Below are 23365 nucleotides of genomic sequence, written 5' to 3'. Positions count from 1 at the left end.
TCTCTCTCTCTCTCTCTCTCTCTCTCTCTCTCTCTCTCTCTCTCTCTCGTCTCTCGTAGATGGGTTGGAGGTTCGGTTCTACGCGGCGCGCGCATTTCTGCACGCAGTACCTCCTACCACATCACACCGCTCGCGCCTTCCAGTCTCTAGAACATTGTAGGGTGATGTAGGCACATACGTTTACCTTGCATGATGCAATTAAATAGGTTTTACACAACATTTAAATAAAAAAAAATAAAAAAAATGGTGACCGAACGTACAAATAATTGATTAGGCAGGGGTTATTATACAGTTCTTCGTCATTTACCTGCCAATTGCATCAATTCTAATTATGTCTGAATGACTGTATTGGATAATTATGTCAAAAACAACAAATCGTATTGTTTTTATATAAAACGGATCTTTGTAGAGTTAGGTCACAGTAATTGTAGTTCTTTCGTTGCGTTTATTAATTTGTTTTAATTTTCAGACACACGTAGCCTATGGACACAATGTCCATGAAGGTAGTTCGGCATTGTCCCTGCGCTGAAAGATCTAGGTTCATAAGCCATTGCCTGCGTTCCCTCCTGTTCTGTGGGCAAGTTCACGAGCAGGTCACCTCCCGCCTGCCTCTCTCTCTCCCTCTCTCTCCCTCTCTCTCTCTCTCTGATTCATAGCTTATTGATGGTGAAAACTGACCTCCTGGTTATGCTTTTAAGAGCTGAGCTCTGCTGTCTAAAGTGGCAGGAAGCCTATTATAATGGCCATGGAGGAGAGGGGTGTAGGGTGCGCAAAGCTTGAACTCCCGTGTAACCAAGGACCGTCTTTCCACGGAAACGTGGAGCGACATAAAAAACCGCGAAACACACAAAAAAAAAACAATCATCAAAGGTTCGGCAGTGCCGTGTTATATCCACCCGCTTTAAAAGAAGCCCGCCGGTTTTAGTTCAGCGTCCCTCTGTGTGTGTGTGTGTGTGTGTGTGTGTGTGTGTGTGTGTGTGTGTGTGTGTGTGTGTGTGTGTTTCAAAAAAGGAAAATCTTGCAAAAAAAACTGCATGCCCTTTTGCATGCAGTAAGCCCGTGACACACCGAGAGCCACAGTCCACGTGGACTTTCTGTTCCTGAACTGGTTTCTTTCAGTGGGCTGATGTTCAAGGATTGGTCAAAAAGAAAAAAAAGAACAGTCCAGTTTCTAGTCTTGTCACATCACACAACCTCTATTAAACTATTAAATATTATAATATCCATCAGTGACTTGGTTGTTGAACATTAGCCTTTCATACTGATCTGATATCAGTTTTGGCATTTCCTTCAAGTTGGTCATGGATGTAGACGGAGGAATGCTGAGATGCACAGATTTACTCTATGTAGTTCCAAATAAGTTGCATTATCTACAATTTATATATTTATTTATGTCCATCGTAGCATATTTAGGTCATAGTACCTCCATGAGTGTGACTACAGAGACTGAATAGGAATATAAAGTAGGCACAGAGACTACATTTGAGGTGTCGTGTGTGTGTGTATATATGTGTGTAGGAGTCAACCTGTTGTTACTGGGCAACTGATGGTCTACACACAGAGAGAGAGAGATTTATCTAGAAAGCGGAGCTTAAACGACGTGTGAGTAATATGCGTGGCCGTGATGACAGACGCCCAGAATAAAATCGATGCTTCACTGTTGTGACATTACGTGCGACCTTTCTCGCCGACGCCTGTAGTTTAATTACTTTTATTCAATTTCACCTTTCAACTGAAATGCCAACAACGACTCCCAGTCAAATGGGACGTGATTCGACACCTGAAGGATGTACGTTAACGGTTCTCGTTTGGTTTGATTGTGCTGTCGGAGCGCGACCTCCATCACGTTAGTAAAGACCTGCAGGGCCGTACGGTCGCTGCCATCGCCATTTGGATTCATGGCTTCGTCTGACGGTTGTTTTTAAAGACCGATTTGGCAAAGCACAAGTGCGAATTTATTATTGCACCAGTGTGTCGACATCTATAACCAAATTCGATGGTGCGCAGTGACTCGCTTCGCATGTTTTTAAGAGAATGGACTTAGACACGTTTACATTAAACATATGTCAGATATGAAGTCATCAACACTGTATTATACAGTATTATAAGATGCTTTTGCAGTGGAGTTGGCTTTGGTACACATCAAAGTTTTATGGCCTTCGTGTTGATCTATATATGTTAAAGTACAATGTGCGATCAGGTCCTATGATGAATCACTATGTGTGTGATTGATCTCCCTGAAATGACTTCTCTCTTCCTCCCTCTCTCTCTCCATCCCTCTCTCTCTCTCTCTCTCTCTCTCTCTCTCTCTCTACACGCCTGTGTCCACATGCGCGTGCCTCTGTCCCCGAGTCCTCTCGGTCGACATGTCTACAGATGAGGGGTGTTGTTCGGATCCCTGGTTCGTGGGCCCAGCTCGCTCACAGACAAGGCAGCAGCTTCTCGGAACGGCAGAGTTAAACCATGGGCAAAAACGCTATAGCAAGAACCGTCTCTTCCTGCCCCTTGGGTTTCTTTTTGGGTTCCTACGTTCACTTCAGGCAATGCTAAATTTTTTAAACTACTTCTTTGACTTCAGTTTTTTTCAGCTAAGGGAGAGGGGGTTTTCTTGCGATTTGTGTGCTAACTCTGGTGGTGTGTTTGGTTCTGACTCTTACCTGTGCAGAGAGAGAGGAGTGGTGTACAGGGTGAGCTGTACTCCAGCGCCCCCTGCAGTGTGTGTGTGTGTGTGTGTGGGGGGGGGTTCTGCAGTTTTTTTTGTTTAAGTCCTAGGTGCGGTAGTGCAGTTTTCCCAGTTGAATTCGTAGAGATCTCACCAAACACCAGCTGCGGGAGCTGTGTAGGGCACCGGCTGTGGGAGATATTATTTCATGTACACAAATGCACAGGAATTTGTATAAACCATGTAAGTTAAAGTGAGGCTTAGGTAAAAAGACATGCGGAGCTATACATCTGTGAGAAATCCATCAGAATCACCCTAGCTTGCGTTTAATTCCTCTGTCTCTTCACGAGATAAGATCTGTGGTCTGTTAGAGCCAGATGGTGTGTACAGCTTCTCCAGAGTGTTGGGCTATGTGGGATTCTTTGTCTCGTGTGGTCCAATCAGAGAGCTTCATGTAAATATACCAATCCTGCCAGTGTCATTGGCTAACTCCCGCGAGCTCAAAATGTGCTGTCTCAGCAGCAGCCTGGTGTGTACGGGGCTTTGTAGTGTAGAGATGAAGAGGCTGGTGCTGTGTCCCCTCAGGCCAAGCAGACTGAATCCACTCCCAGTCCCACACTAACATTAACCCACACTAAATGTACCTTCTACATCCTGCCACTGAAATGAACCTGGCCAGAATACTGAACCTGAAATTGTACATATGAGGCTGAGGGAGGCCAGGAGGGAGGAGAGGGGAGGAGAGAGGAGGAGAGGAGAGGGGAGGAGAGAGGAGGAGAGAGGAGGAGAGAGGAGGAGAGGGGAGGAGAGGGGAGGAGAGAGGAGGAGAGGGGAGGAGAGAGGAGGAGAGAGGAGGAGAGGGGAGGAGAGAGGAGGAGAGGGGAGGAGAGAGGAGGAGAGAGGAGGAGAGGGGAGGAGAGAGGAGGAGAGAGGAGGAGAGGGGAGGAGAGAGGAGGAGAGGAGAGAGGAGGAGAGGGGAGGAGAGGGGAGGAGAGAGGAGGAGAGAGGAGGAGAGGGGAGGAGAGGGGAGGAGAGAGGAGGAGAGGAGAGAGGAGGAGAGGGGAGGAGAGGGGAGGAGAGAGGAGGAGAGGAGAGGGGAGGAGAGAGGAGGAGAGGAGAGGGGAGGAGAGGGGAGGAGAGGAGAGGGGAGGAGAGAGGAGGAGAGGGGAGGAGAGGAGAGGGGAGGAGAGGGGAGGAGAGGGGAGGAGAGAGGAGGAGAGGAGAGGGGAGGAGAGGAGAGGGGAGGAGAAGGAAAGAGAGGAGAGGGGAGGAGAGAGGAGGAGAGAGGAGGAGAGGGGAGGAGAGAGGAGGAGAGGAGAGAGGAGGAGAGGGGAGGAGAGGGGAGGAGAGAGGAGGAGAGAGGAGGAGAGGGGAGGAGAGAGGAGGAGAGGAGAGAGGAGGAGAGGGGAGGAGAGGGGAGGAGAGAGGAGGAGAGGAGAGGGGAGGAGAGAGGAGGAGAGGAGAGGGGAGGAGAGAGGAGGAGAGGAGAGGGGAGGAGAGGGGAGGAGAGGAGAGGGGAGGAGAGGGGAGGAGAGGAGAGGAGAGGGGAGGAGAGAGGAGGAGAGGGGAGGAGAGGGGAGGAGAGAGGAGGAGAGGAGAGGGGAGGAGAGAGGAGGAGAGGAGAGGGGAGGAGAGAGGAGGAGAGGAGAGGGGAGGAGAGGGGAGGAGAGGAGAGGAGAGGGGAGGAGAGGGGAGGAGAGAGGAGGAGAGGGGAGGAGAGGAGAGGGGAGGAGAAGGAAAGAGAGGAGAGGGGAGGAGAGGCTAGGGGGGAGAGGTCTGCTCTTTCAGCACTGCATATGCTCTTGGCTGTGTCAATGTGTACCCCACAACTGCCCAGTGCTGTCAAACCCACGGCTCTCATACTGAAAACACACACACACACACACACACACACACACACACACACACACACACACACACACATATACTTTCACACACAAACACAAACACATACTCTCACACACAAACATATACACACTCTCCTCGTTGCTGACAACCTGCTGTGTGCTGCAGTTTTCTGATGACTCTAAAAGGGATATTCTGACAGAGGACACACACACATATGCTGCACCACTGATTCTGAGACTTTGATTAATAAAACTACATTTGCAAATATGCATACATATCAACCAAGTGCACATTTCTGAAGTTCATTGTGCCACGCTCTGGTTTTCCACCCTTAGCTAGAATTTTAGACCTCTATTTTGACATCACCTGTTCCACTTGTGTGTTTATCTGTCTATCTGTTTCTCTCTCTCTCTCTCTCTCTGTCACACACACACACACACACACACACACACACATACACACACACACACACACACACACACACATACACACACACACACACACACACACACACACACACACACACACACACACACACACACACACACATACACACACACACACACACACACACACACACACACACACACACACACACACACACACACACACACACACACACACACACACACACACACACACACATATTCCTTTTTTCTGGTCCTACATTCAAATCTCTAAAGATTGTTCTGCTCCTCTGGTTGTGCTGGTTCTTTATACTTCTCCATTGTCTCTCACTGCTAGCTGAGACATTCTACATCTGGACACACACACACACACACACACACACACACACACACACACACACACACACACACACACACACACACACACAGTGTCTGACAGGGTTTTGCTTGGCTGCTGACTCCTTTGTAGATTCAAATTTCCTACAGCGCATGAAATTACAGTGTGTGTGTGTGTGTGTGTGTGTGTGTGTGTGTGTGTAGATAGTGGTGCTAGTGGTGGTGGGGCTCTATAGGTAAGTACCACATTTTTAATTTAATGAATAAATAAGAGGTAATTTGCTGAAATGTGGCATTGTTGATGTGAAAGGCTAACATGGCCAACAGATTTCCTGTTGGTTACTGAGGCTAAGGTAAGGGTGTGTGTGTGTGTGTGTGTGTGTGTGTGTGTGTGTGTGTGTGTGTGTGTGTGTGTGTTAGAGACAGAGAAAGAGAGATGTCACTCTGTCTGTCTTAAGAGAACAGTCTATATATATATATATATATATATATATATATATATATATATATATATATATATATATGCATGCTTTGGATAGATCAATACCTAAACCAATACCAGGCTTACAAAAATACATACACACACAGATATAAACTTAAACCGAACAAATACAGACACAGACCACATATAAATGCACACGCTCTATCTCTCACTCTACTTCTCCCTCTCTTACATACACATACACACATACACACACTCTCTCTCTCTAACACATGAACGAGAGTTTTTTTGTGCCTGGAAATTCCTCCACACAGTCATCCAGACATTTATGTAGATTTATATGACATTTCTTATACTGCAGCCCCTACTCACACACACACACACACACACACACGATTGTTGAACTGGTTAGGTTGGATGCCACTGTGAGGTTGCTGTATGTGTGTTGTGTAGATGGAGCTTGTGCTTTGCTGGTATATTAAATTCCAGTACTATATCCAGCACTCTGACAAGGCCCCCTACCAGGGAAACATGGTCACTGTGGTGTCCAAAGGAGCCCACCTACGCAATGGCAAAACCATGGTGCAGCGTCTCTGTGCTGCTGACCAACACCCTGCCTGTCCACAAGACTACTGACTGTCAACATGAATACTGACTGCATTCCTCAACACTTTACTCTTCACATGCAGTCAACATGTTCATACATGGAACATATTCATTCACCTATTAAACTGTTTGATAAATGGTTAATAATATTCCATTCATGTGTCTCTACATTTTAAGTAATCACTGATAAGCCTTTACCTCACAGATGTTGACATCCTACAGTTTGGACCTTACCTGACAGAAGACATTTACGTCCTCCAGTTTGGACTTCACCTGACAGGAGACATTTACGTCCTCCAGTGTGGCTGACTGCTGAGCTGTCACCAGTGTCAGGACTTTCTGACGTGTGACTAACGATTGTGCCCTCCTGTCCGTGCTTACTCTGCATACAGAAAAAAACTGCTTAGAGTTTTTGACATAAAAATCTTTTCCTTCAGAGTATGAAAACTGAGAATGGGGGAAATGGGTAAACACTCTCTCTCTCACTTATCGTCCTGTAGGGCAACAGAAGAAGCCTGACAGGATGAAGTATGACGTAGGCACAATTTAGAAAAGCACCGTTTACTGTCACAATTCGAAGGTCATTAGTCACATACACTCAGCAATCGTGTGAATCTGATTCCTGCATCAAACAGAAGGAGCTGAAATGATTCTGCTGGTGTATTACAGCAGGGAGCTAATCAAAAACCAGGAGGAGCTGTAAGCTGGAGATATTCCTTATGATTCCTCTTCTCGTAGTGTTAAAGTTTGCTTCACAAACACAGACACACACTTTCCCCTCAGTTCAGCCATCCTCAGAATGGTTTGGATCCCTGTCTGGCTGTCTGGCTGAGTTCAAAGAGTACATTAAGAGTTTGTTGAATTAGACATCAGTCCTTTATCTACTAGACAACCCCCTTCCTTCTCTACCTCTCTCCACCCTCTTAACCCTTTCCCTCTCTTTATTATTCATATTTTCTCTTTTCCAGAGAAGAAAATCTTCTGTAGCTCTTTCCCATCTGTCTTCTTATCACCAATAGTTGATCCATGCATGTTTTTTTGGATAAAGACTATGCCATATTGTTAGTTTACTTCTGTTGTAACTTCTGTTACTAGTGTTTACTTCTGTGCCATGCCCTCATCATGATGAGCCTTTGACCAACAAACATTGGTGTGAATGGGCCTGCCTCTATAACAGCACAGAGGCTCCCACAAGAGTAAAGCAATCCCAGTTCCTCTGTGATGGAAAACGGCTTCCAGAGTGCTTTTCTGTACTAACCCCTCACATCCGATGCCCTTGAGGCAGAGATATGATGTAATGAAGTTGTTAAAAATGCATTTCTTAAGACACTATCAAGCCTTGTGCAAAAATAATGGCACTATTCATTATTTTAGTAGACTGAAAGATAGAGTAGCACCCAGAATTCTTAGTGTGTCCTTTCTACTAACATCAGACACGTGATTTACAGATTAGAAGCTGGACCCAACATGGGTGTTCCTGTGCAGGGGAGGTCAGTACAGCTGTTTTTCACGTCCTAGCTTATCATGCGAACTGTTAATAGCTTCATGAAGTGAATCAGAGGGGTTTGTGCATGGGAAACGCCAAACATGAGGCGACCACTGTCGTCATGGGAACCATGGGCCATGTTTCTGGAACGTGTAATCTCTTGACTCAACTGAAATCGCACAACCGTAATTAGAGCGCGCATTTAAATCGCTGCCAGCGGTCAATAAATGTTCATCTAGTTTGGAAATGTTCTAATCAACGGCTCGAAACGGTCAATATATCGTTATCCAGCCGTGTAATGTATAAAAGACTATGTTTAAGTGTCTAAAATACAGAAGCCTGGTAGAGGTCGTGCTTCCGGCGGACCACGTGCACGAGCTTTCCCGTTGAGGCCGTTCTGTGGCGTCGACTGTTTCTGAGAGGAAAAGGGTCGAATTCAATTTTAAAACCCCCCTTGTCTCATTCTACCACCCCAGACAGCAAAGAAACGTTGATTCAACGTTGATTAAACGTTCCTTTGCTATATGGATCCACCTTCACCGACGAACGTAGCACATTGGTTTCTTCAGGTGTGCACCTATTTAGCAAGTAGCCTATTTAGTAGTCCAAAAGAAATAGCACAAATTAAAGACTTTTACATTTGATGGCAAATATAAACAGTTGGTTTAGATGTAGATTAACTGAAAATGTCTAAAACTTCACAGAAAAAATACACGTCGACTTTAGGGATAATGGTGGATAGTTTAACCTGCTTGATGTTGCTTACATATTTTTCCCCGTGAAAACATTTTCAGGAATTAGGATACACTTTATGACATGAAAATAAATTTAACGATTACGCTGTCAATTGAACCGGTTGGAGGAACGGGTGATATTTGTGGTGGTCAATGCAACACTGCCATCATGTGATAGAAAATAGGTACTTTCTCAAATTCAAAATCCAAGTTAAAAGTTAAATAGACAACCATGAATTTCTCGTCAACGAAACAGTGAGTAATGTTACTATTTTATGTCACTCTAGTCTATGTAAACAATTAGTTAATAAGAGTATAAGAATATTGACGTGAACACTAATCTGTAGTCATTTCTAATGACAGTGATTGTATGGATGGGTGAGGCTGTAACAACACTGACCTAGAGTCAGACTGGCCTTGTATTTAACGTGAGCGGTTCTTATTTGGTGAAGTACACTTAAATTGTGCGTGCACACTGGTGGATCAAAACAGTGTGTTGTGGTTGAACATCTAGAATGTCCAGTACATAATCTGGGTACTCGGTCTGGTTGCTCAGCTGGGATCTAAGTGACAATAAGTGTGTAGCTGAGAGCGGACTGAAGGACACTGACTGATCTAAGGTCAGTCATAATGAGAGTGGTTGAGAAGGACAAGAATACTGATCTGGGTTCAGTCAAATGGAGACTGATTATATGGCTTTATATGATTATATGGCCGGTATAAAAGGTGGCAGCCAGAATGCTGATTTGGGTTGAGCAAAAATGATTATATGGTTGAGGGGGACAATAAATACAACTAATCTAGAGTCAAATTGAACGTGATTAAAATGAGAAATATAAGTGTGATGAACCAAGCAAAAAAGCGTGAAAAAATCGGTCAAAACTGTTGCTCGTTCATCAGTAATAAACGTTAAATTAGATATGTAGTACATTTGCTTCTATTTGTTTTTCACATATCACGAGAGACCGATAATACGAGACGTTCTTATTTTACTTTAGTAGCCTAAAGTTCTCCTTGGCCAAGCAGAAAGTTAAAGTAGACCACAGAAGACACCAGTAGATTTTAGCTAATAACATCTGAATGGAGGACACACTTTCTTTTCTTCTTTTTAAATAAGCTTCCATAGATTTAAGGCTACAAAAGACAAAATTAATTTAGTTATCTAGCTAACAGAAGCGACCGACTTGATATAGAATCCTGTAGCCTAAATCCTAATCTGTAAATTAATTAGTACTAGTAGCTACATTAATGTTTATTTATAGGCCTATATTTATAGTAGATTTAAATATGGCATCCTTCCTTAAATAAGACATTACATTCGTTGTTACTTGTCGAAAGGAAAGATTATGTGACAATTTTCTTGGTGGCTGTTAGTTGAGGTACAAGGTGATCTGTTAACTCATTGAACTGTTCTGACGTGACCCAGAGATACGCTGAAATAATCTTTGCGCTCACAAATTTGTTAAACATAATCCTCAGAGCTTTCAGTGGTTCTTTCGGCCATGAAAGTAAATTTGGTTTACAAATGTACAAACATCTGTTCTGCTCTGTTCTATAGCCTACATTAAGCTTTATATTTTATGCAAAATGATATTGTGTTTGTGTAATATTTATTGGAAAGCTCGTCTGTGGCCGTAGTCTGTTGTAAGGTGAACTCCTCAACTGTCACTTGCGATGAACTCATATTTAGATGATCCATGTGACTCGGTCCGCCCACCTTCGGTGTTCCTTCCATTTCCACGGTGGTACCGCAGAGTTTCCAAGTACCGAGGACGTAACACACGCGGCGACTCCGTCTGTACTTCACTGGTGGTGTCACAACGAACCTGCAGTCAACGTGCTTCCGCCCGGAACATGCGCTCAATCTGGGGTTTATTTGCGGTGGTTACCGCGGCCACGTTTTACCTCTATCTCCTGTCCGCGTTTCTGCCGCCGGGTCCGCCTCGCGCGCGGCATCACGAGAGCGCGCCTGGTCCGCCTGACCACCACACTGACCAGGTCACCCAGGGAGAGGAGCGCAGGTGAGGCATCCGGTGGACTTCATTACCTTCATTTTTATGTCACAAGAAGAACATTTTAAAGTTTGGATGTAATCACTATTCGCAGCAAATGTGCTCACCCATCGAATTACTGTTTTATACTGCAGTGCAATTTAAAACTATCTTGGATTGTTTAAAACAATGTCGGATTACATTGTGTAGGCTACTTGTGCTTTTGTAAAACCAAATTCAAGACTCCCCAATTATTATTCGAAGAGGGCTCATTTAAACTTTAGTTTATGCGGTTTAGTTTATCAGTTTATGCGGTACACTCAGATTTAAGGTCGCCTTAATATCAAATAACTAAACTGCAAGTTTGAATCTTATATATATAAAATCTCAGGTGTCCACATTATGTTGTATAAACACTCAATTTCAGCATGACCCAGGCTCTGAAACAAACAAACAAATACAAAACCTTTAGTACAGTGGTTCCGTTATCAGATGAGTCAAGACAAATCAATAAATAGACACCGAACCGGTAAGAGTGCATGAAGGTCTCTGGTCCATCGAGGCGTTATTGTCCGTACGGCGTGGTTTGGCAATACCTCATTACCTTTTAATGAGAGCATGTTTACTACTCAGTAACCATAAAGGATCCGATAACTCGCTTGGAGAAGATGGACAATGAGGTTCATTATGGAAAAGAAAAGCCATCGCAATAAAAAATATGTCCTCCCATAAAGATAAAATCTGCCTATTTAGTGGCAGAAAACTGCACCTTTATAATTTCTGGTTGTTGATTGGAGGGGAGTGTGCAGAAGTGTGTATAGTAGTATAGTACTACCCTGTTTATATATATATATATATATATATATATATATATATATATATATATATATATATATATATATATATATATATATAAAGATATATAGATATCTTTTATATCTATATATCTTTATATATATATAGAAGATAGTCCTTTATTAATGAATCCTGTAGTGGGGAAACAAGTAGCAAAGGCCCCTGATAGGCCTATGACATCATATAACACCATTATAACATGCTTTAGGAATCTTTGGTCAGCTCGGATCTTTCTGACAGTTGACCAAGCATTGTCCATCCTGCTCTCTGTGAGCAGGAACGCACACTGGGTTTTGGGGTGACAACATAGGCCCTTCACGTTTATTCCACCATTTTCTACTGGGAACTTGGTGTTTAGGCTTCAGGCTAAACACAAACCAGATAGAGAGAGGATATAAATAGATAGATAGGTAGATTAAACCTTGAGGAACGTTCTGATTTGAGGTGCTTCAGGTCCGTCCCTCATCACTCTGCCTTTCTCCTTCGTGACTTGCACTGTGTAGATTATAGCACGTGATCCAGTCCTGGGGAGTTCCCGCCTCAGCTTGCCACGTCTGAGTGGAACGCCAGTCACGTAACTTTCCTCTCACCAAACAGTTATCTCCTCACATTCTCCCCTGGCCAGCAGAAAAACTACACCTCCTATGGAGTGCAAGACACGCCCAACACCTGTCCCCTGTCTCCCCGGTCCCCCCGGTCCCAGCCGCCTGTCCCTGGGCCCCAGAGGTGATTCTGGGCTGCTTTAAAGAGGTTACCTGAGTTACTTACTTAATTTTTCCTTTTCTGTTGAGATGAGTGAATGAGGAATGGGGTTTGTTTGTTTGTTCCTAAGACATCTCAGCTGTGAGATCACTGTTGGTCATTGGTTAGGGTATAGAACAGGGGTAATCAATTAAATCTTTCCGCGGTCCATTTTTGGCAGATAGCTCAGACCTTAGGTCCGGGTCCGCGGTGGCGAACGAAAGTTGTTGAGCGGGGGGGGGGGGCTGGTGATGGGTGGTGAACGTAACACTCGTCTGAAAATAAATTCTCCGGTTTAAAATATAGTCTCCCGTTAAAATTTTTTTGGCATTTGGGTCCGTATCCAGTTAATCAGGAATGTGATTGGGTCCGGACAGGACGGCATTCGGGTCCGGATCCGGACCGCGGTCCGCCATTTGGTGATACCTGGTGTAGAAGAAATAATTTCAGTTTGTAAAGATGACATCGGAGCTAACTTGGGCTGTGGGGGGGAGTCTGAGGACCAATCCCCCAACAGCACGCAGGCTCAGACGGTTAAAGATCACATGACGTCCCCTGGAGCAGACAGATACTGTGCTGAGAGTTTGTGCTGAGAGGGAGAAAAGGACAGGAAGAGAAAGAAATGGTGGGAGGGGCAGACAGGGAGGGAGAGAGAGGGGGAGATGGAGGGAGAGTGAGTGAGCACATAGGCTTCTTAAGAGACTACCCCATGCAACAAATGTCTTTGGCAGGAGAAACGGGAGAGTTAGTCTGTGCCTAAAATAAAGTCTGTGATAAATAGAAGTACAACTTGGACAGAGCATGTTGTGTCTGAGTAACATGGTCACATAAAGTTTCACAGCTGACAGAAAAGAAACAGGGAAACAAGGGAAACTGAATAAGGACTCTCATTGGTCTAAGACATTTCAGAGTAATGGTCCATGCTAACACTGGATGGTCTGGGACCAGTTTAAGGGGACTTTAAACTGGTATTTATTTGTCAAGTAAAGACAAAACCTGATCTGAAGTGTGATCTACATATTGTTTTGTCTCTTCTGATACAGTATTGTAGATCAAGGTTCCTGACTTCAGATCCCACAATACCACTGCACTACATAGTTTTAAGGAATATTCTAGACATTTCCACTGTATCTATACACATCTGTTATATCTGCAGCCTATAGTCTACCACAAAAAATCATTTTAATATATTTCCCTGCATTTTACAGAATACCCAGTGACTTGAAACAGACCTTTAACAAAACTTTTAATAAACGCAGCTGTTAAATCTATGAATACATGTATGAAATGTATGACGGATTCAACAGACATCCTAGGTTTTGTGGTATTCATGTGCAGATCTGTGTGTACTCTGCTAGCTGACATTTGTCACTGCCACAAATTCATCCCTCAGGAGAAGTAGTCCCAGATCTGAAAGTACAAATTAGACAGATGTACAGCTTAATTTACAAACACATTAAGCCAACAAATTCCTGACAGCATTCTATAGTTTGAAGGGAATTTTGTCAGGCTTAGTAAGTCAGGCTTATTAAACAAGCGATGTTTCAGACTTTTGCAAGTGCAGTTCTATGGAATTCTATTACTGCCTTTATATAATTATGGAAGTCCATATAGGAAAAAGGTCCATATAGTATTTCATAATTAAGACTTACTTTCTCATAATTATGACTTACTATCTCATAATTATGACTTACTTTCTCATAATAATGACTTACTATCTCATAGTTATGATTTACTAATAATTATTATTTAGTATCTCATGACTTACAATTTCATAATTGTGACGTAGAATCACATAATTATGACATACTTTCTCATAGTTATGTTAGCATCTCATAATTATGACTTAGTATCTCATTATTATGAGATACTAAGTCATATTTATGAGATTGTAAGTCATAATAATGAGATTGTAAGTCATAATTATCAGAAACTAAGTCATAATTATGTTTTGTAAGTCACAATTATGATATAGCAAGTCATAATTATGATATATGGACTTTTTTTCTTCAAGCGGTGGGAATGGGCATCCATAAATATGAGTGCTCAAAGAGCAATTAAGACACGCTGAGCATGTAAAATCAAGAAAACTGTGGATAAGCATTGACAGCGAGAGAAGAGAAACAAGAATTGCGTAGTTAAGTGCAGCCCTGCGAGTGTTTCGGTTTTCAGAGCATGTTTAAGTTTTTTGCTCGCTTCTAAAATTTCCGCCCATTTCATGATTACAAGAGGAAATACGTCACAGATCAAGGATTAGTAGATGACTACCTGAACCATCGATTGCAACTGCTAGTGGGCCATGTCACACATGAACTACGCATGTGCATAATTGAACACAATGACCGATAAGCCTTTTTAAAAACAATTAGACATTCTTGTTTCTCTTCTCTCGCTGTCAATGTTTTTGCCCAGTTTTTTTATTTTACATGCTCAGTGTGGCTTACTTGCTCGATTGAACCTCAACTTTGAGCTCTCATATTAAAGACAGTAATCTCACCCCATACAGTTCTTGATATTTCCATAACCATACTCACGACTTTGATTCGGATCTTGTGAAATATATGGAGGGTGTACCAGAAAAGGATGGAACATACTTTTGAAAGGGCAGACGTAAGACTGAAGAACCATCTGCTGGACGTATAATAGACCAGGGGTTCTCCTCCTTTCTGCTCCTTGAGTTATCTGTGTACTGCTGCCAGCATTTATAGGGTATCAACTGTACACGCTGAGCTATATGTAGTTTAAGGAAATTCCCATGAGAAAGTCATGTAGGAATGTATTGATGTCACAAATGTGGACACACAGACATGCCTGAGTGGGTAATGGGTTCAAAACAAGTTGTTTCTTCTCGCTCACGCAATTTCCATCTGCAGCCAGTTGAACTCACGGCACATGTAGTGCTGGCAGCGTTACGTGTTTTGGCATCTTCGGTTGTGCGTAAGCGAAATCAAACCCTCTGCTTTTGATATATGTAAGGGGATTAGTGCCTGTACACATGCCTCTCGGCTGAAGGAACTGCAGCATAAGACGTTATTCATCAGCCAATGAGAGAGTGACAAGCCCCACTGCATTGTGGGCATGGCACGAGAACTCGAGGGGCTTGGTACTGTCCAGGGTGGCAGTCTTAAGTTTCAGTGGGTGTTTGTGGCAGTGGGAGACACACACACACACACACACACACACACACACACACACACACACAAGCGAGAAGGCAGTGTGCTATTTCCATCTCACACCTGTGTCATATTTCAATTTCGCTAAAGGAGCGTGCATGACTAAGTCTCCAGTGCTGTGGCTCCACGTTCCCTTGCACACTTCCACTTCCCACATGTCCAGGGGAGCTGAACTCAGCCTGGTCACTTGCCTGTTTCAGGAAAGCTCATTAGAAACCCGACTGTCCTCAGATCAGTTTCAACTTCTTGTTGTGGTCCGAAAGCTAAAACCCCCCTGGAACATGGGCAACTTGATCCACATGGACTTGATGAGTCACTGAGTCGGTCCATGATGGTTCCCTGGAGATTGAGGTTATGATGTGTGCACTTCAGCAAGGAAACTATCTATACACTGTAAAAAAAAATGGGAATAGTGGCGTGTGCCATTCATTGTCTATATATGCTCCATCTGACACTGATGCCTCAAACACGCGTGATGCCTCAAACCGCATGATGCCTCAAAATGCATGATAACTCAAACCGCATGATACCTCAAACCGCGTGATGCCTCAAACCGCGTGATGCCTCAAACCGCATGATGCCTCAAAATGCATGATGCCTCAAAATGCATAACTCAAACCGCATGATGCCTCAAACTATGTGATGCATCAAAACGCATGATACCTCAAACCGCATGATGCCTCAAACCATGTGATGCCTCAAACTAAACCACATGATGCCTCAAACCGCGTGATGCCTCAAACCGCATGATGCCTCAAAACGCATGATACCTCAAACCGCATGATGCCTCAAACCATGTGATGCCTCAAACCGCGTGATGCCTCAAACCGCATGATGCCTCAAAACGCATGATACCTCAAACCGCATGATGCCTCAAACCATGTGATGCCTCAAAGTAAACCACATGATGCCTCAAACCGCGTGATGCCTCAAACCATGTGATGTCTCAAACTGCATGATGCCTCAAACCATGTGATGCCTCAAACCATGTGATGTCTCAAACTGCATGATGCCTCAAACCACGTGATGCCTCAAACCGCGTGATGCCTCAAACTGCGTGATGTCTCAAACCATGTGATGCTTCAAACTAAACCGTGTGATGCCTCAAACCGCATGATGCCTCAAACCATGTGATGCCTCAAATTACCCGCTTGATGCCTCAAACTGCATGATGTCTCAAACTGCATGATGCCTCAAACCGTGTGATGCCTCAAACTGCATGATGCCTCAAACCATGTGATGCCTCAAACCATGTGATGCCTCAAACCTTTCGCTCTGTGCCCCCTCTCCCCCGTCAGGCTGCACTTCCCGTCTGACCTGGAGGAGCTGCGTGATCTGGCCGAGTTGTTGAAGTTCTACAGGCATCAGCACACAGGCTACGTGCTGGTGCTCTTCTGCAGCGCCTACCTCTACAAGCAATCCTTCGCCATCCCCGGATCCTCCTTCCTGGTTAGAGGACGTTTAAACTCTCCGGGACAGTTGTCCGGGTTCTCATGATGCCCAATCATAATCTTCAGTTATGCTGTTAACAATGATGAATCAAGCGTTTTAAAACCACCTTATAGCATATGAGCTGAGTGCGATATTAAAATGTCTTAAATAAAATGATGTTGGATCAAACGTTTGTTTCATGCTGCTCAAGGTCTGGGTTTCTGCATGCTAAAAAAAACGCTCAGAGAAGAAACCAAAGTGATTACAGAAATGTAGCGAACTCCTGGGTCCTTGCTGTTCCCAGAACATGCTGGCGGGGGCGCTGTTCGGGCCCTGGTACGGACTCCTCATCGCCTGCACACTCACGACGGTGGGCTCCACCAACTGCTACCTCCTCTCCCGCACGTTCGGGAAGCGTCACGTCATGCGCCTCTTTCCCGACAAGGTGCACATGCTGCAGAGGAAGGTGAGTCTGATTATGGGGCGGGGCTTTGAGAGTCTGATTGTGGGTGGGGCTTTGAGAGTCTGATGATGGGTGGGGCTTTTTAGAGTCTGATGGTGGGTGGGGCTTTAAAGCCGATTACAGTACTCCAAACTGGATACACTTGACTTGCTAAACTGCTGTTTGAAACGGCAAGCTGTATGTGTGATGTTGTGGTTACTGTGTGCGTCCACTAGTTGGCGATCTTTCGCCACACGTCTGTGTGTGTTTTGGCAGTGGTGAAGCAGAGCTGCGCTGTGGAGAACAGGATTTCTCTCAGACACAAGCGCATTAGTGCATGATTGGCCTCATTAGCTGGTATAATGAATCTGAGCTTGTTCTCTAAAAACTCTGAAAGGTCCGTTAGCTTTTTTAGTGCCTTAATAATGCAGCCAAACAGACCTACATCTGCACAAAAGAAACACAAGACATTCTCTCTCTCTCTTTCCCTCCCTGTATGTGTCTCAGGTAGAAGAAAACAAAAGCAGTTTGTTCTTCTTCCTGCTTTTTCTGCGTTTCTTCCCAATGACACCCAACTGGTTCCTGAACATCACATGTCCTATCCTCAACATCCCCGTCCCTATGTTTTTCTTCTCTGTCCTCATCGGTGAGCGCCCCCTACTGGGAACAAGTTCATACACACCCACACTGAGAAATAGGCTCTTTCAGATTCTAAACAAAATGAAAGTGCAGTGGAACTATGGTTGTTGTATACACAGTTCTGTGAACCGCTGAATGTCTTGCAAGAGGTTAAATGTTCTGTAATTGTGTCCTTTTCAGGACACTGGGGTATCAAATGGGTTGATTGGACAGAGGACACAATAAAGAACGTTTGTGTCTGCTGTAGCCATTTCATAAATATTTTATTACTAATCTACTTCACCCACCATGCCATAGTTTGCGTGTGTATACTCTAAATCATCAGGGTCTGTAAATGCTGGATTTCTCAGTCAAATACATAAAATATAGACATACAAGCTAATAGTAAATATATAATAAAACATGTATGAATGAATGAATGTTCAATTTATATAGCAATTTTATACAATTTTACAATTTTAACACAAGTCTTACACTACCAATCACACACCACTGAGTAACAGATAATGAACAGATGTGGAAACTTTACATATTTGATTAAATGATGGACTTCAACAGTGAAGTTTCTTAATGCAGTATAAAACATACCTAGCTATATGTCAGGAAAAGCTTATGCAAACAGTGTCATTCTAATGAAATTGTCATTTCTCTGCTGATATTGTGTACAAGTAATCCGTTCATTTTAAATGTTCATTTAAATGGACCTCCACCCCTCCAGGCTTGATACCCTACAACTTCATCTGTGTGCGTACGGGAGCCGTTCTGTCTGAGGTCACGTCCATGGACGACATCTTCTCCCGCCGCACTCTGCTGCAGCTGTTGCTGATCGCTGGCTCCGCCCTGCTCCCCGGCGCCCTGATCCGCCACTACAGCCACGCCCACCTCAAACTGGACGGCCTGGAGCCCAATGGTCACAGCACTCACCTGGACAACGACCGCAAAAACAGATGACCCGACGGACAATGCAGGAATCTTGGGGTGGGAAAGGGGGGCTTTTGGACGGTGGCCCTACAGGGCCACACCACTGGGCTGGTTTGGGCTGCTGGGGAAAACTGGTTCTGAACGTCTTCACTATGATGGACTGTTTAAACGAATGTTTGCTGTGGTAGTTCTTGTATCTACTTACACACCTGAGCCTGTGGGCTCCAATTTTTTTAAAAGGCTTTTTGTGGTGTTTCAGGATGGATGTGGGGAGGCCAGAGCACCAGGGGTCAAGGGGTCAGTCCGATGCCCTGAGTATAATGAAGTGGACAAATTAGTCTGGTTTTAACTTTAGGTCTGTTACAGAGGGGACTGTAATTGGGTAATGAGGAGTACGATTAGCTATTTTTTGAACATTCATGTTCGAAAGCCATAATTACTGCTGCAGAATCAAGAGTTGTTGCTGATTTCAGGACAACACAATGTGCCAAGCAAGAGATTTGCAATGTCTTAAACACACAAGGTGAAACCATCACCGCTCTTCTGAGCAACATCATCATCAATGTTGGTTTTCAGTTGGCAGCTTTGGATTGTTTTTAAATCACAAGATTTTGCGGTTTGTTTTATAAGAGGACACACGTTTGTGTGTCTAACTATAATCCTGAAACCTGTTCTTTCACCATTAAGCCTTAAGGAATCCAGTGCACTGAAGAGAATGACGTCTCGGGTGCTGTAGAGCATGTTTACATATTTTTTATAGTAGTGTTTTGTAATGTTTTGATAGGCTATAAATGTCTGTGACAAATGAAGAGATAACAAATAAGCCAGTTTGTGTTATATTTATCACGTTACTATAGTAATATATTACTATATTATTACATTGACAGTTAAACTGTAACAAAATCCTACTATTAATTTTGTAATAGCGTTTGTGCCATTAAGGAGGGACTCTTTTTTGGCACTTTTAAAAATCCATGTTCAGGATTCAGTCTTCTCTGCTGTACTAGAGACTGTATGTCTGCCAGTATGCATCCCAGGATTAAAAGTGTCCCAGTATACGTCCACACAAATATTTATATTGCCTTCTTGAAACACAAAACAATAAGCACTTTGATACGTTCTTGTGTCTTGGTTTCACATACCGTGCAGGTATTTTATTTCTTTTGTGAATTATGTTCTGTGATGTGTTTTTTTCCCCTCAGTGTATTTTCAGTGTTCATTCAATCAAATGATGACAATGACACTGTGGTCTTAAAGGGTCTTTATTGCTCATGTCCAAGCTGGTGGGCTTTGTAATGTGTCTAAAGAACAACGGTTGGAAAACATCCTCCTACTGAAAAGGGAGTTGGTGGTGAGAATAAACTCAGTGCTCGTCTCACAGCCCTTTCAACCCTGGCCTGACTGATGAAAAGCACAAACCATTCACAGTAAAGGCATTACCAAACGCACACAGAGAAAACAGAAAAGCAACAAACTCCAGAACTGTAGGATGTGCAGACAGTGCTGCTTACGCGTTTGGTTATGTGGGAACTACCTGAGCTCGTGAGAGCAGGTAGAACCAGGCCTGAATTTGAATGACAACCACCGAGTTTGACAGTGAGCAAACTTTTACTAGCGACAGAGATCAGACAGCATATTATGACAAACTCAAAGCTTTTTCAATAGAAGTTCCTAAAACCACACAGTGTTAGTGTTAGCGTGCTATTCAGAACAGATGGGTTAAGGTCCAAAATATCTCAAGATACTGTACCATTTTCGCTAAAACACAGTAGAGCAAAAAAAAAAAGAGAGAGAGAAAACAAATCTTTCTGATTTACGCTACAAATAAGGTTTATGGTTTACAGACACTGTACTTACATGGGTCCGGGTTCATTTCAAGCTACTTTTCAGTTTTCTTTGAACAGTTGCGCATTTCACCTTTTAATATTGAATCTGTCAAAGCAAGTACTCTGGGACAAATCTGACGAATGCAAGACATGCCTACATTAACTGGACCTGTCCCGTCAGTTTCACTAGGGCTACTTAACACAAGCCTCTTTCAGGTCCGACATGCAGTGCTTCTCACAGAAGCCACTGGAGACTCTTTCTCAGGAGAGAAAGCATACTGGCACTATATACACTTTCTTCACTAATTCGTCTTTTGTCGCTCTTTTTATTTAGAAATCTTTTTTTAAAAAATGCTCAAAGTCATGAGCTTTACAAGGTGTACAAAACATAAAAAGAAATTCAAACACTGAACTGAGGTACCCTGTTCCTGAGGTAGATGGTATCTTTCTAGTTGGTGTCACCTTGTCCCACTGATTTAGAAATCACTGGCGGGTTCTTTATCCGAGGCTTCTCTGTGCCACACACATTTCTCGGCTGGTAACATCAGAACAGCGTGTGCCGCACTCTCAGTGATCACCATCTGATCAGTGTTACTCTAACTGCTTATATCTGACCACTTTGCTTTCACCTGTATGCGTGTTTCACATGTTTTCAACCTACAGGCCAACATAGTCATCACACTGATGGCTAATTCCTGTTTGTACATCTTTTTTTTAAACGTATCTTTAGAAATTCAGAAAGGGCAGTGTTTCTCACATAAAACATCTTAAAAAGAAAAAAATAATAATAACGAGACCATAACTGGCTCACATTTGCTTGTTTTCCTTACATATTTATAGTATAAAACACTCATAAATATTCATCTTCTCTTTTTCTATGTATCTGGCTAACTGTTGCGCAGGAGGGCAGACGAGCAGGTCGGCAGAGGAGCCACGGGACCTGCTGACAGGGGCCGGGCGGGAAAATGGGGAGAAAAGAATGAGAAAGAAACAAGGGCAAGGTGGAGGGAAACCAGGGGGCAGGACCCTCGGGAGCATCCATCAGGCGCACCATCTGCCCGCTCCCGTACACTGAGGTTCTGTGCCGGGGGGCCTGACCCGAGCGCCTGACCCTGGGCTCACTACACCTACACTTCACGGTACCGTGCCGTTCACTCCGTTATGTATGACTTTTTAAAACTGTTTTAACATTTTTTTATTTGAATGCAGAACATGGTTTTGGAGGGACATGCAATGCCTGATATGTTTATAACCGCTTTGCCAATATAAGATGTGAAAGTGTCAGGCTGATTACAATTATGTGGACATTAATCTTTTTCCTCTCATATTTTACAGGCAGGGGTCAGAGGACACTTTCACAAAAAAATGGAAAGGAAAAAAAATGAATGAAAAGATCATCTAATAAAGGAATATGTAGAGCAGTGGGCAAGGTAAACAAAATTGGTAAGATGTTGGCACACAGAATAATGATCATTTTTGTCCTTTTTTGGGTAAGAAGAGCTTCTGCTACTCATCAAAACAGAGAACTTTAAACTAGGTCTGACTGTTCACATTAAGGGTCTACACAGCCAGTGAAAATCCAAACCAAACCTCACGCTGTGAGTAGAATTTGCAACGATCCAATTACTAATCTCGTCAATTCTGGACGTGTGATTTTATGCTAACCACTTGAGCCCACACTAGTCAGCTAAATTCTTTGCACTATCTTCTCTAGGGATTTTGAAATAAAACCACAACGATATTACTTCAGTCATCCTTTACTTCTGACAGAACGCAAGTTAACTAAGGTCTTCTAATAAATTAACACTGTTAAAACAAATAGAGCTAGCTACTCTTCTTAAGTCAAAACTCCCATAGGTAGTTTGTATAAACATCTGACATGAACGTCCTTAAATTTTTCGTCAGGCCTACGTGTACGCAGTGTGCCCACAGTCAACCTGAACGCAGAACGCTACTGTCTGAAAAGCAGGAACCTGGTGTTTGCTGGTAAGATCTGATAATTGGCGTAGGCAGAATCACTCCTGCTTTAATAATCACCACTGTGTGTTACGTGTGTGCTTCTCAGGGCTTAAAACTCCCACCAGCAGCGGCCGTTTTCACGTACCGTCAAACAGCATCTTCACAACTTTTTACGTCCCTCGTCCGCTAGCACGTACATTCCACTGTCGTCCAGTCTGGAGCGCTTACTTTTTTTTTTTTGCTCTCCTGTGAGCTTCGGTCATTTTTTTTAATTATTATTATCATTTTTAAAAAGTTCTTTGGTTTCGATCTCGTTCCTTCTCGTCAGTTTTCCTTGCCGCTCTCGTTACCTCTCGCGCGCTTTTTGCTCGTTTTGGTTCGCGCTCGGAGGAGCTAGCTACATTCACATTGCTGCTGCTTACTGCCGCCCCCTGGTGGTCACTTGGTGTGCTGCGATGCCGTTGCTGCTCCCTGCTGGTTTTTCTGTTCTTGTTGTTTCACTTGTTGAATGATTTCCCTTATCTTCCGTTGGGCGGACTGCCAATAAATACCAAACACAAAAAGACATCTTAAAACAGTACACAAATATTTATTCTTGCTCGTCTGTGACGGAGCCCTGTCAGTCCTGCCTGCTATGAAGCCCACACTCAGATACGACTGTCAAGAGTGCCGAGGGTAGCTCTTAAATTGGCAAGCAAAACATACGGGCAAAATAAAGAGTCATGAACTGGACTCTGGAGTGGTATTCACACACACACACACACACACACACACACACACACACACACACACGCACCCACACACACACACACACACACACACACACACACACACACACACACACACACACACACACACACACACAC

The 23365-nt window shown here is 43.6% G+C and overlaps 2 protein-coding genes across 2 annotated transcripts in view; one reads left to right on the top strand and one right to left on the bottom strand.

Moving 5' to 3' along the window:
* The first annotated feature begins 10247 nt into the window (after positions 1-10247).
* Positions 10248-19784, top strand: tmem41ab (transmembrane protein 41ab). Its single transcript, XM_076991796.1, has 5 exons — positions 10248-10542; positions 16580-16730; positions 17017-17178; positions 17662-17800; positions 18512-19784. The coding sequence occupies exons 1-5, from the start codon at positions 10376-10378 to the stop codon at positions 18742-18744; spliced, it is 852 nt and encodes a 283-aa protein (XP_076847911.1). The 5' UTR covers positions 10248-10375; the 3' UTR covers positions 18745-19784.
* Positions 19785-19960: 176 nt separating this feature from the next.
* The window catches only part of igf2bp2b (insulin-like growth factor 2 mRNA binding protein 2b), a 14855-nt gene continuing 11450 nt past the window's right edge, over positions 19961-23365 (bottom strand). Inside the window, exon 13 of the mRNA XM_076991795.1 lies at positions 19961-23036. Within this exon, the coding sequence (XP_076847910.1) occupies positions 22938-23036 (99 nt within the window). The 3' untranslated portion in view covers positions 19961-22937. The remainder of the gene's footprint in view (positions 23037-23365) is intronic.

The sequence above is a fragment of the Brachyhypopomus gauderio genome, unplaced genomic scaffold (genome assembly GCF_052324685.1).
Source record: "Brachyhypopomus gauderio isolate BG-103 unplaced genomic scaffold, BGAUD_0.2 sc86, whole genome shotgun sequence".
Lineage (NCBI taxonomy): Eukaryota > Metazoa > Chordata > Actinopteri > Gymnotiformes > Hypopomidae > Brachyhypopomus > Brachyhypopomus gauderio.
This window is presented reverse-complemented; position numbering and strand designations above follow the sequence as displayed.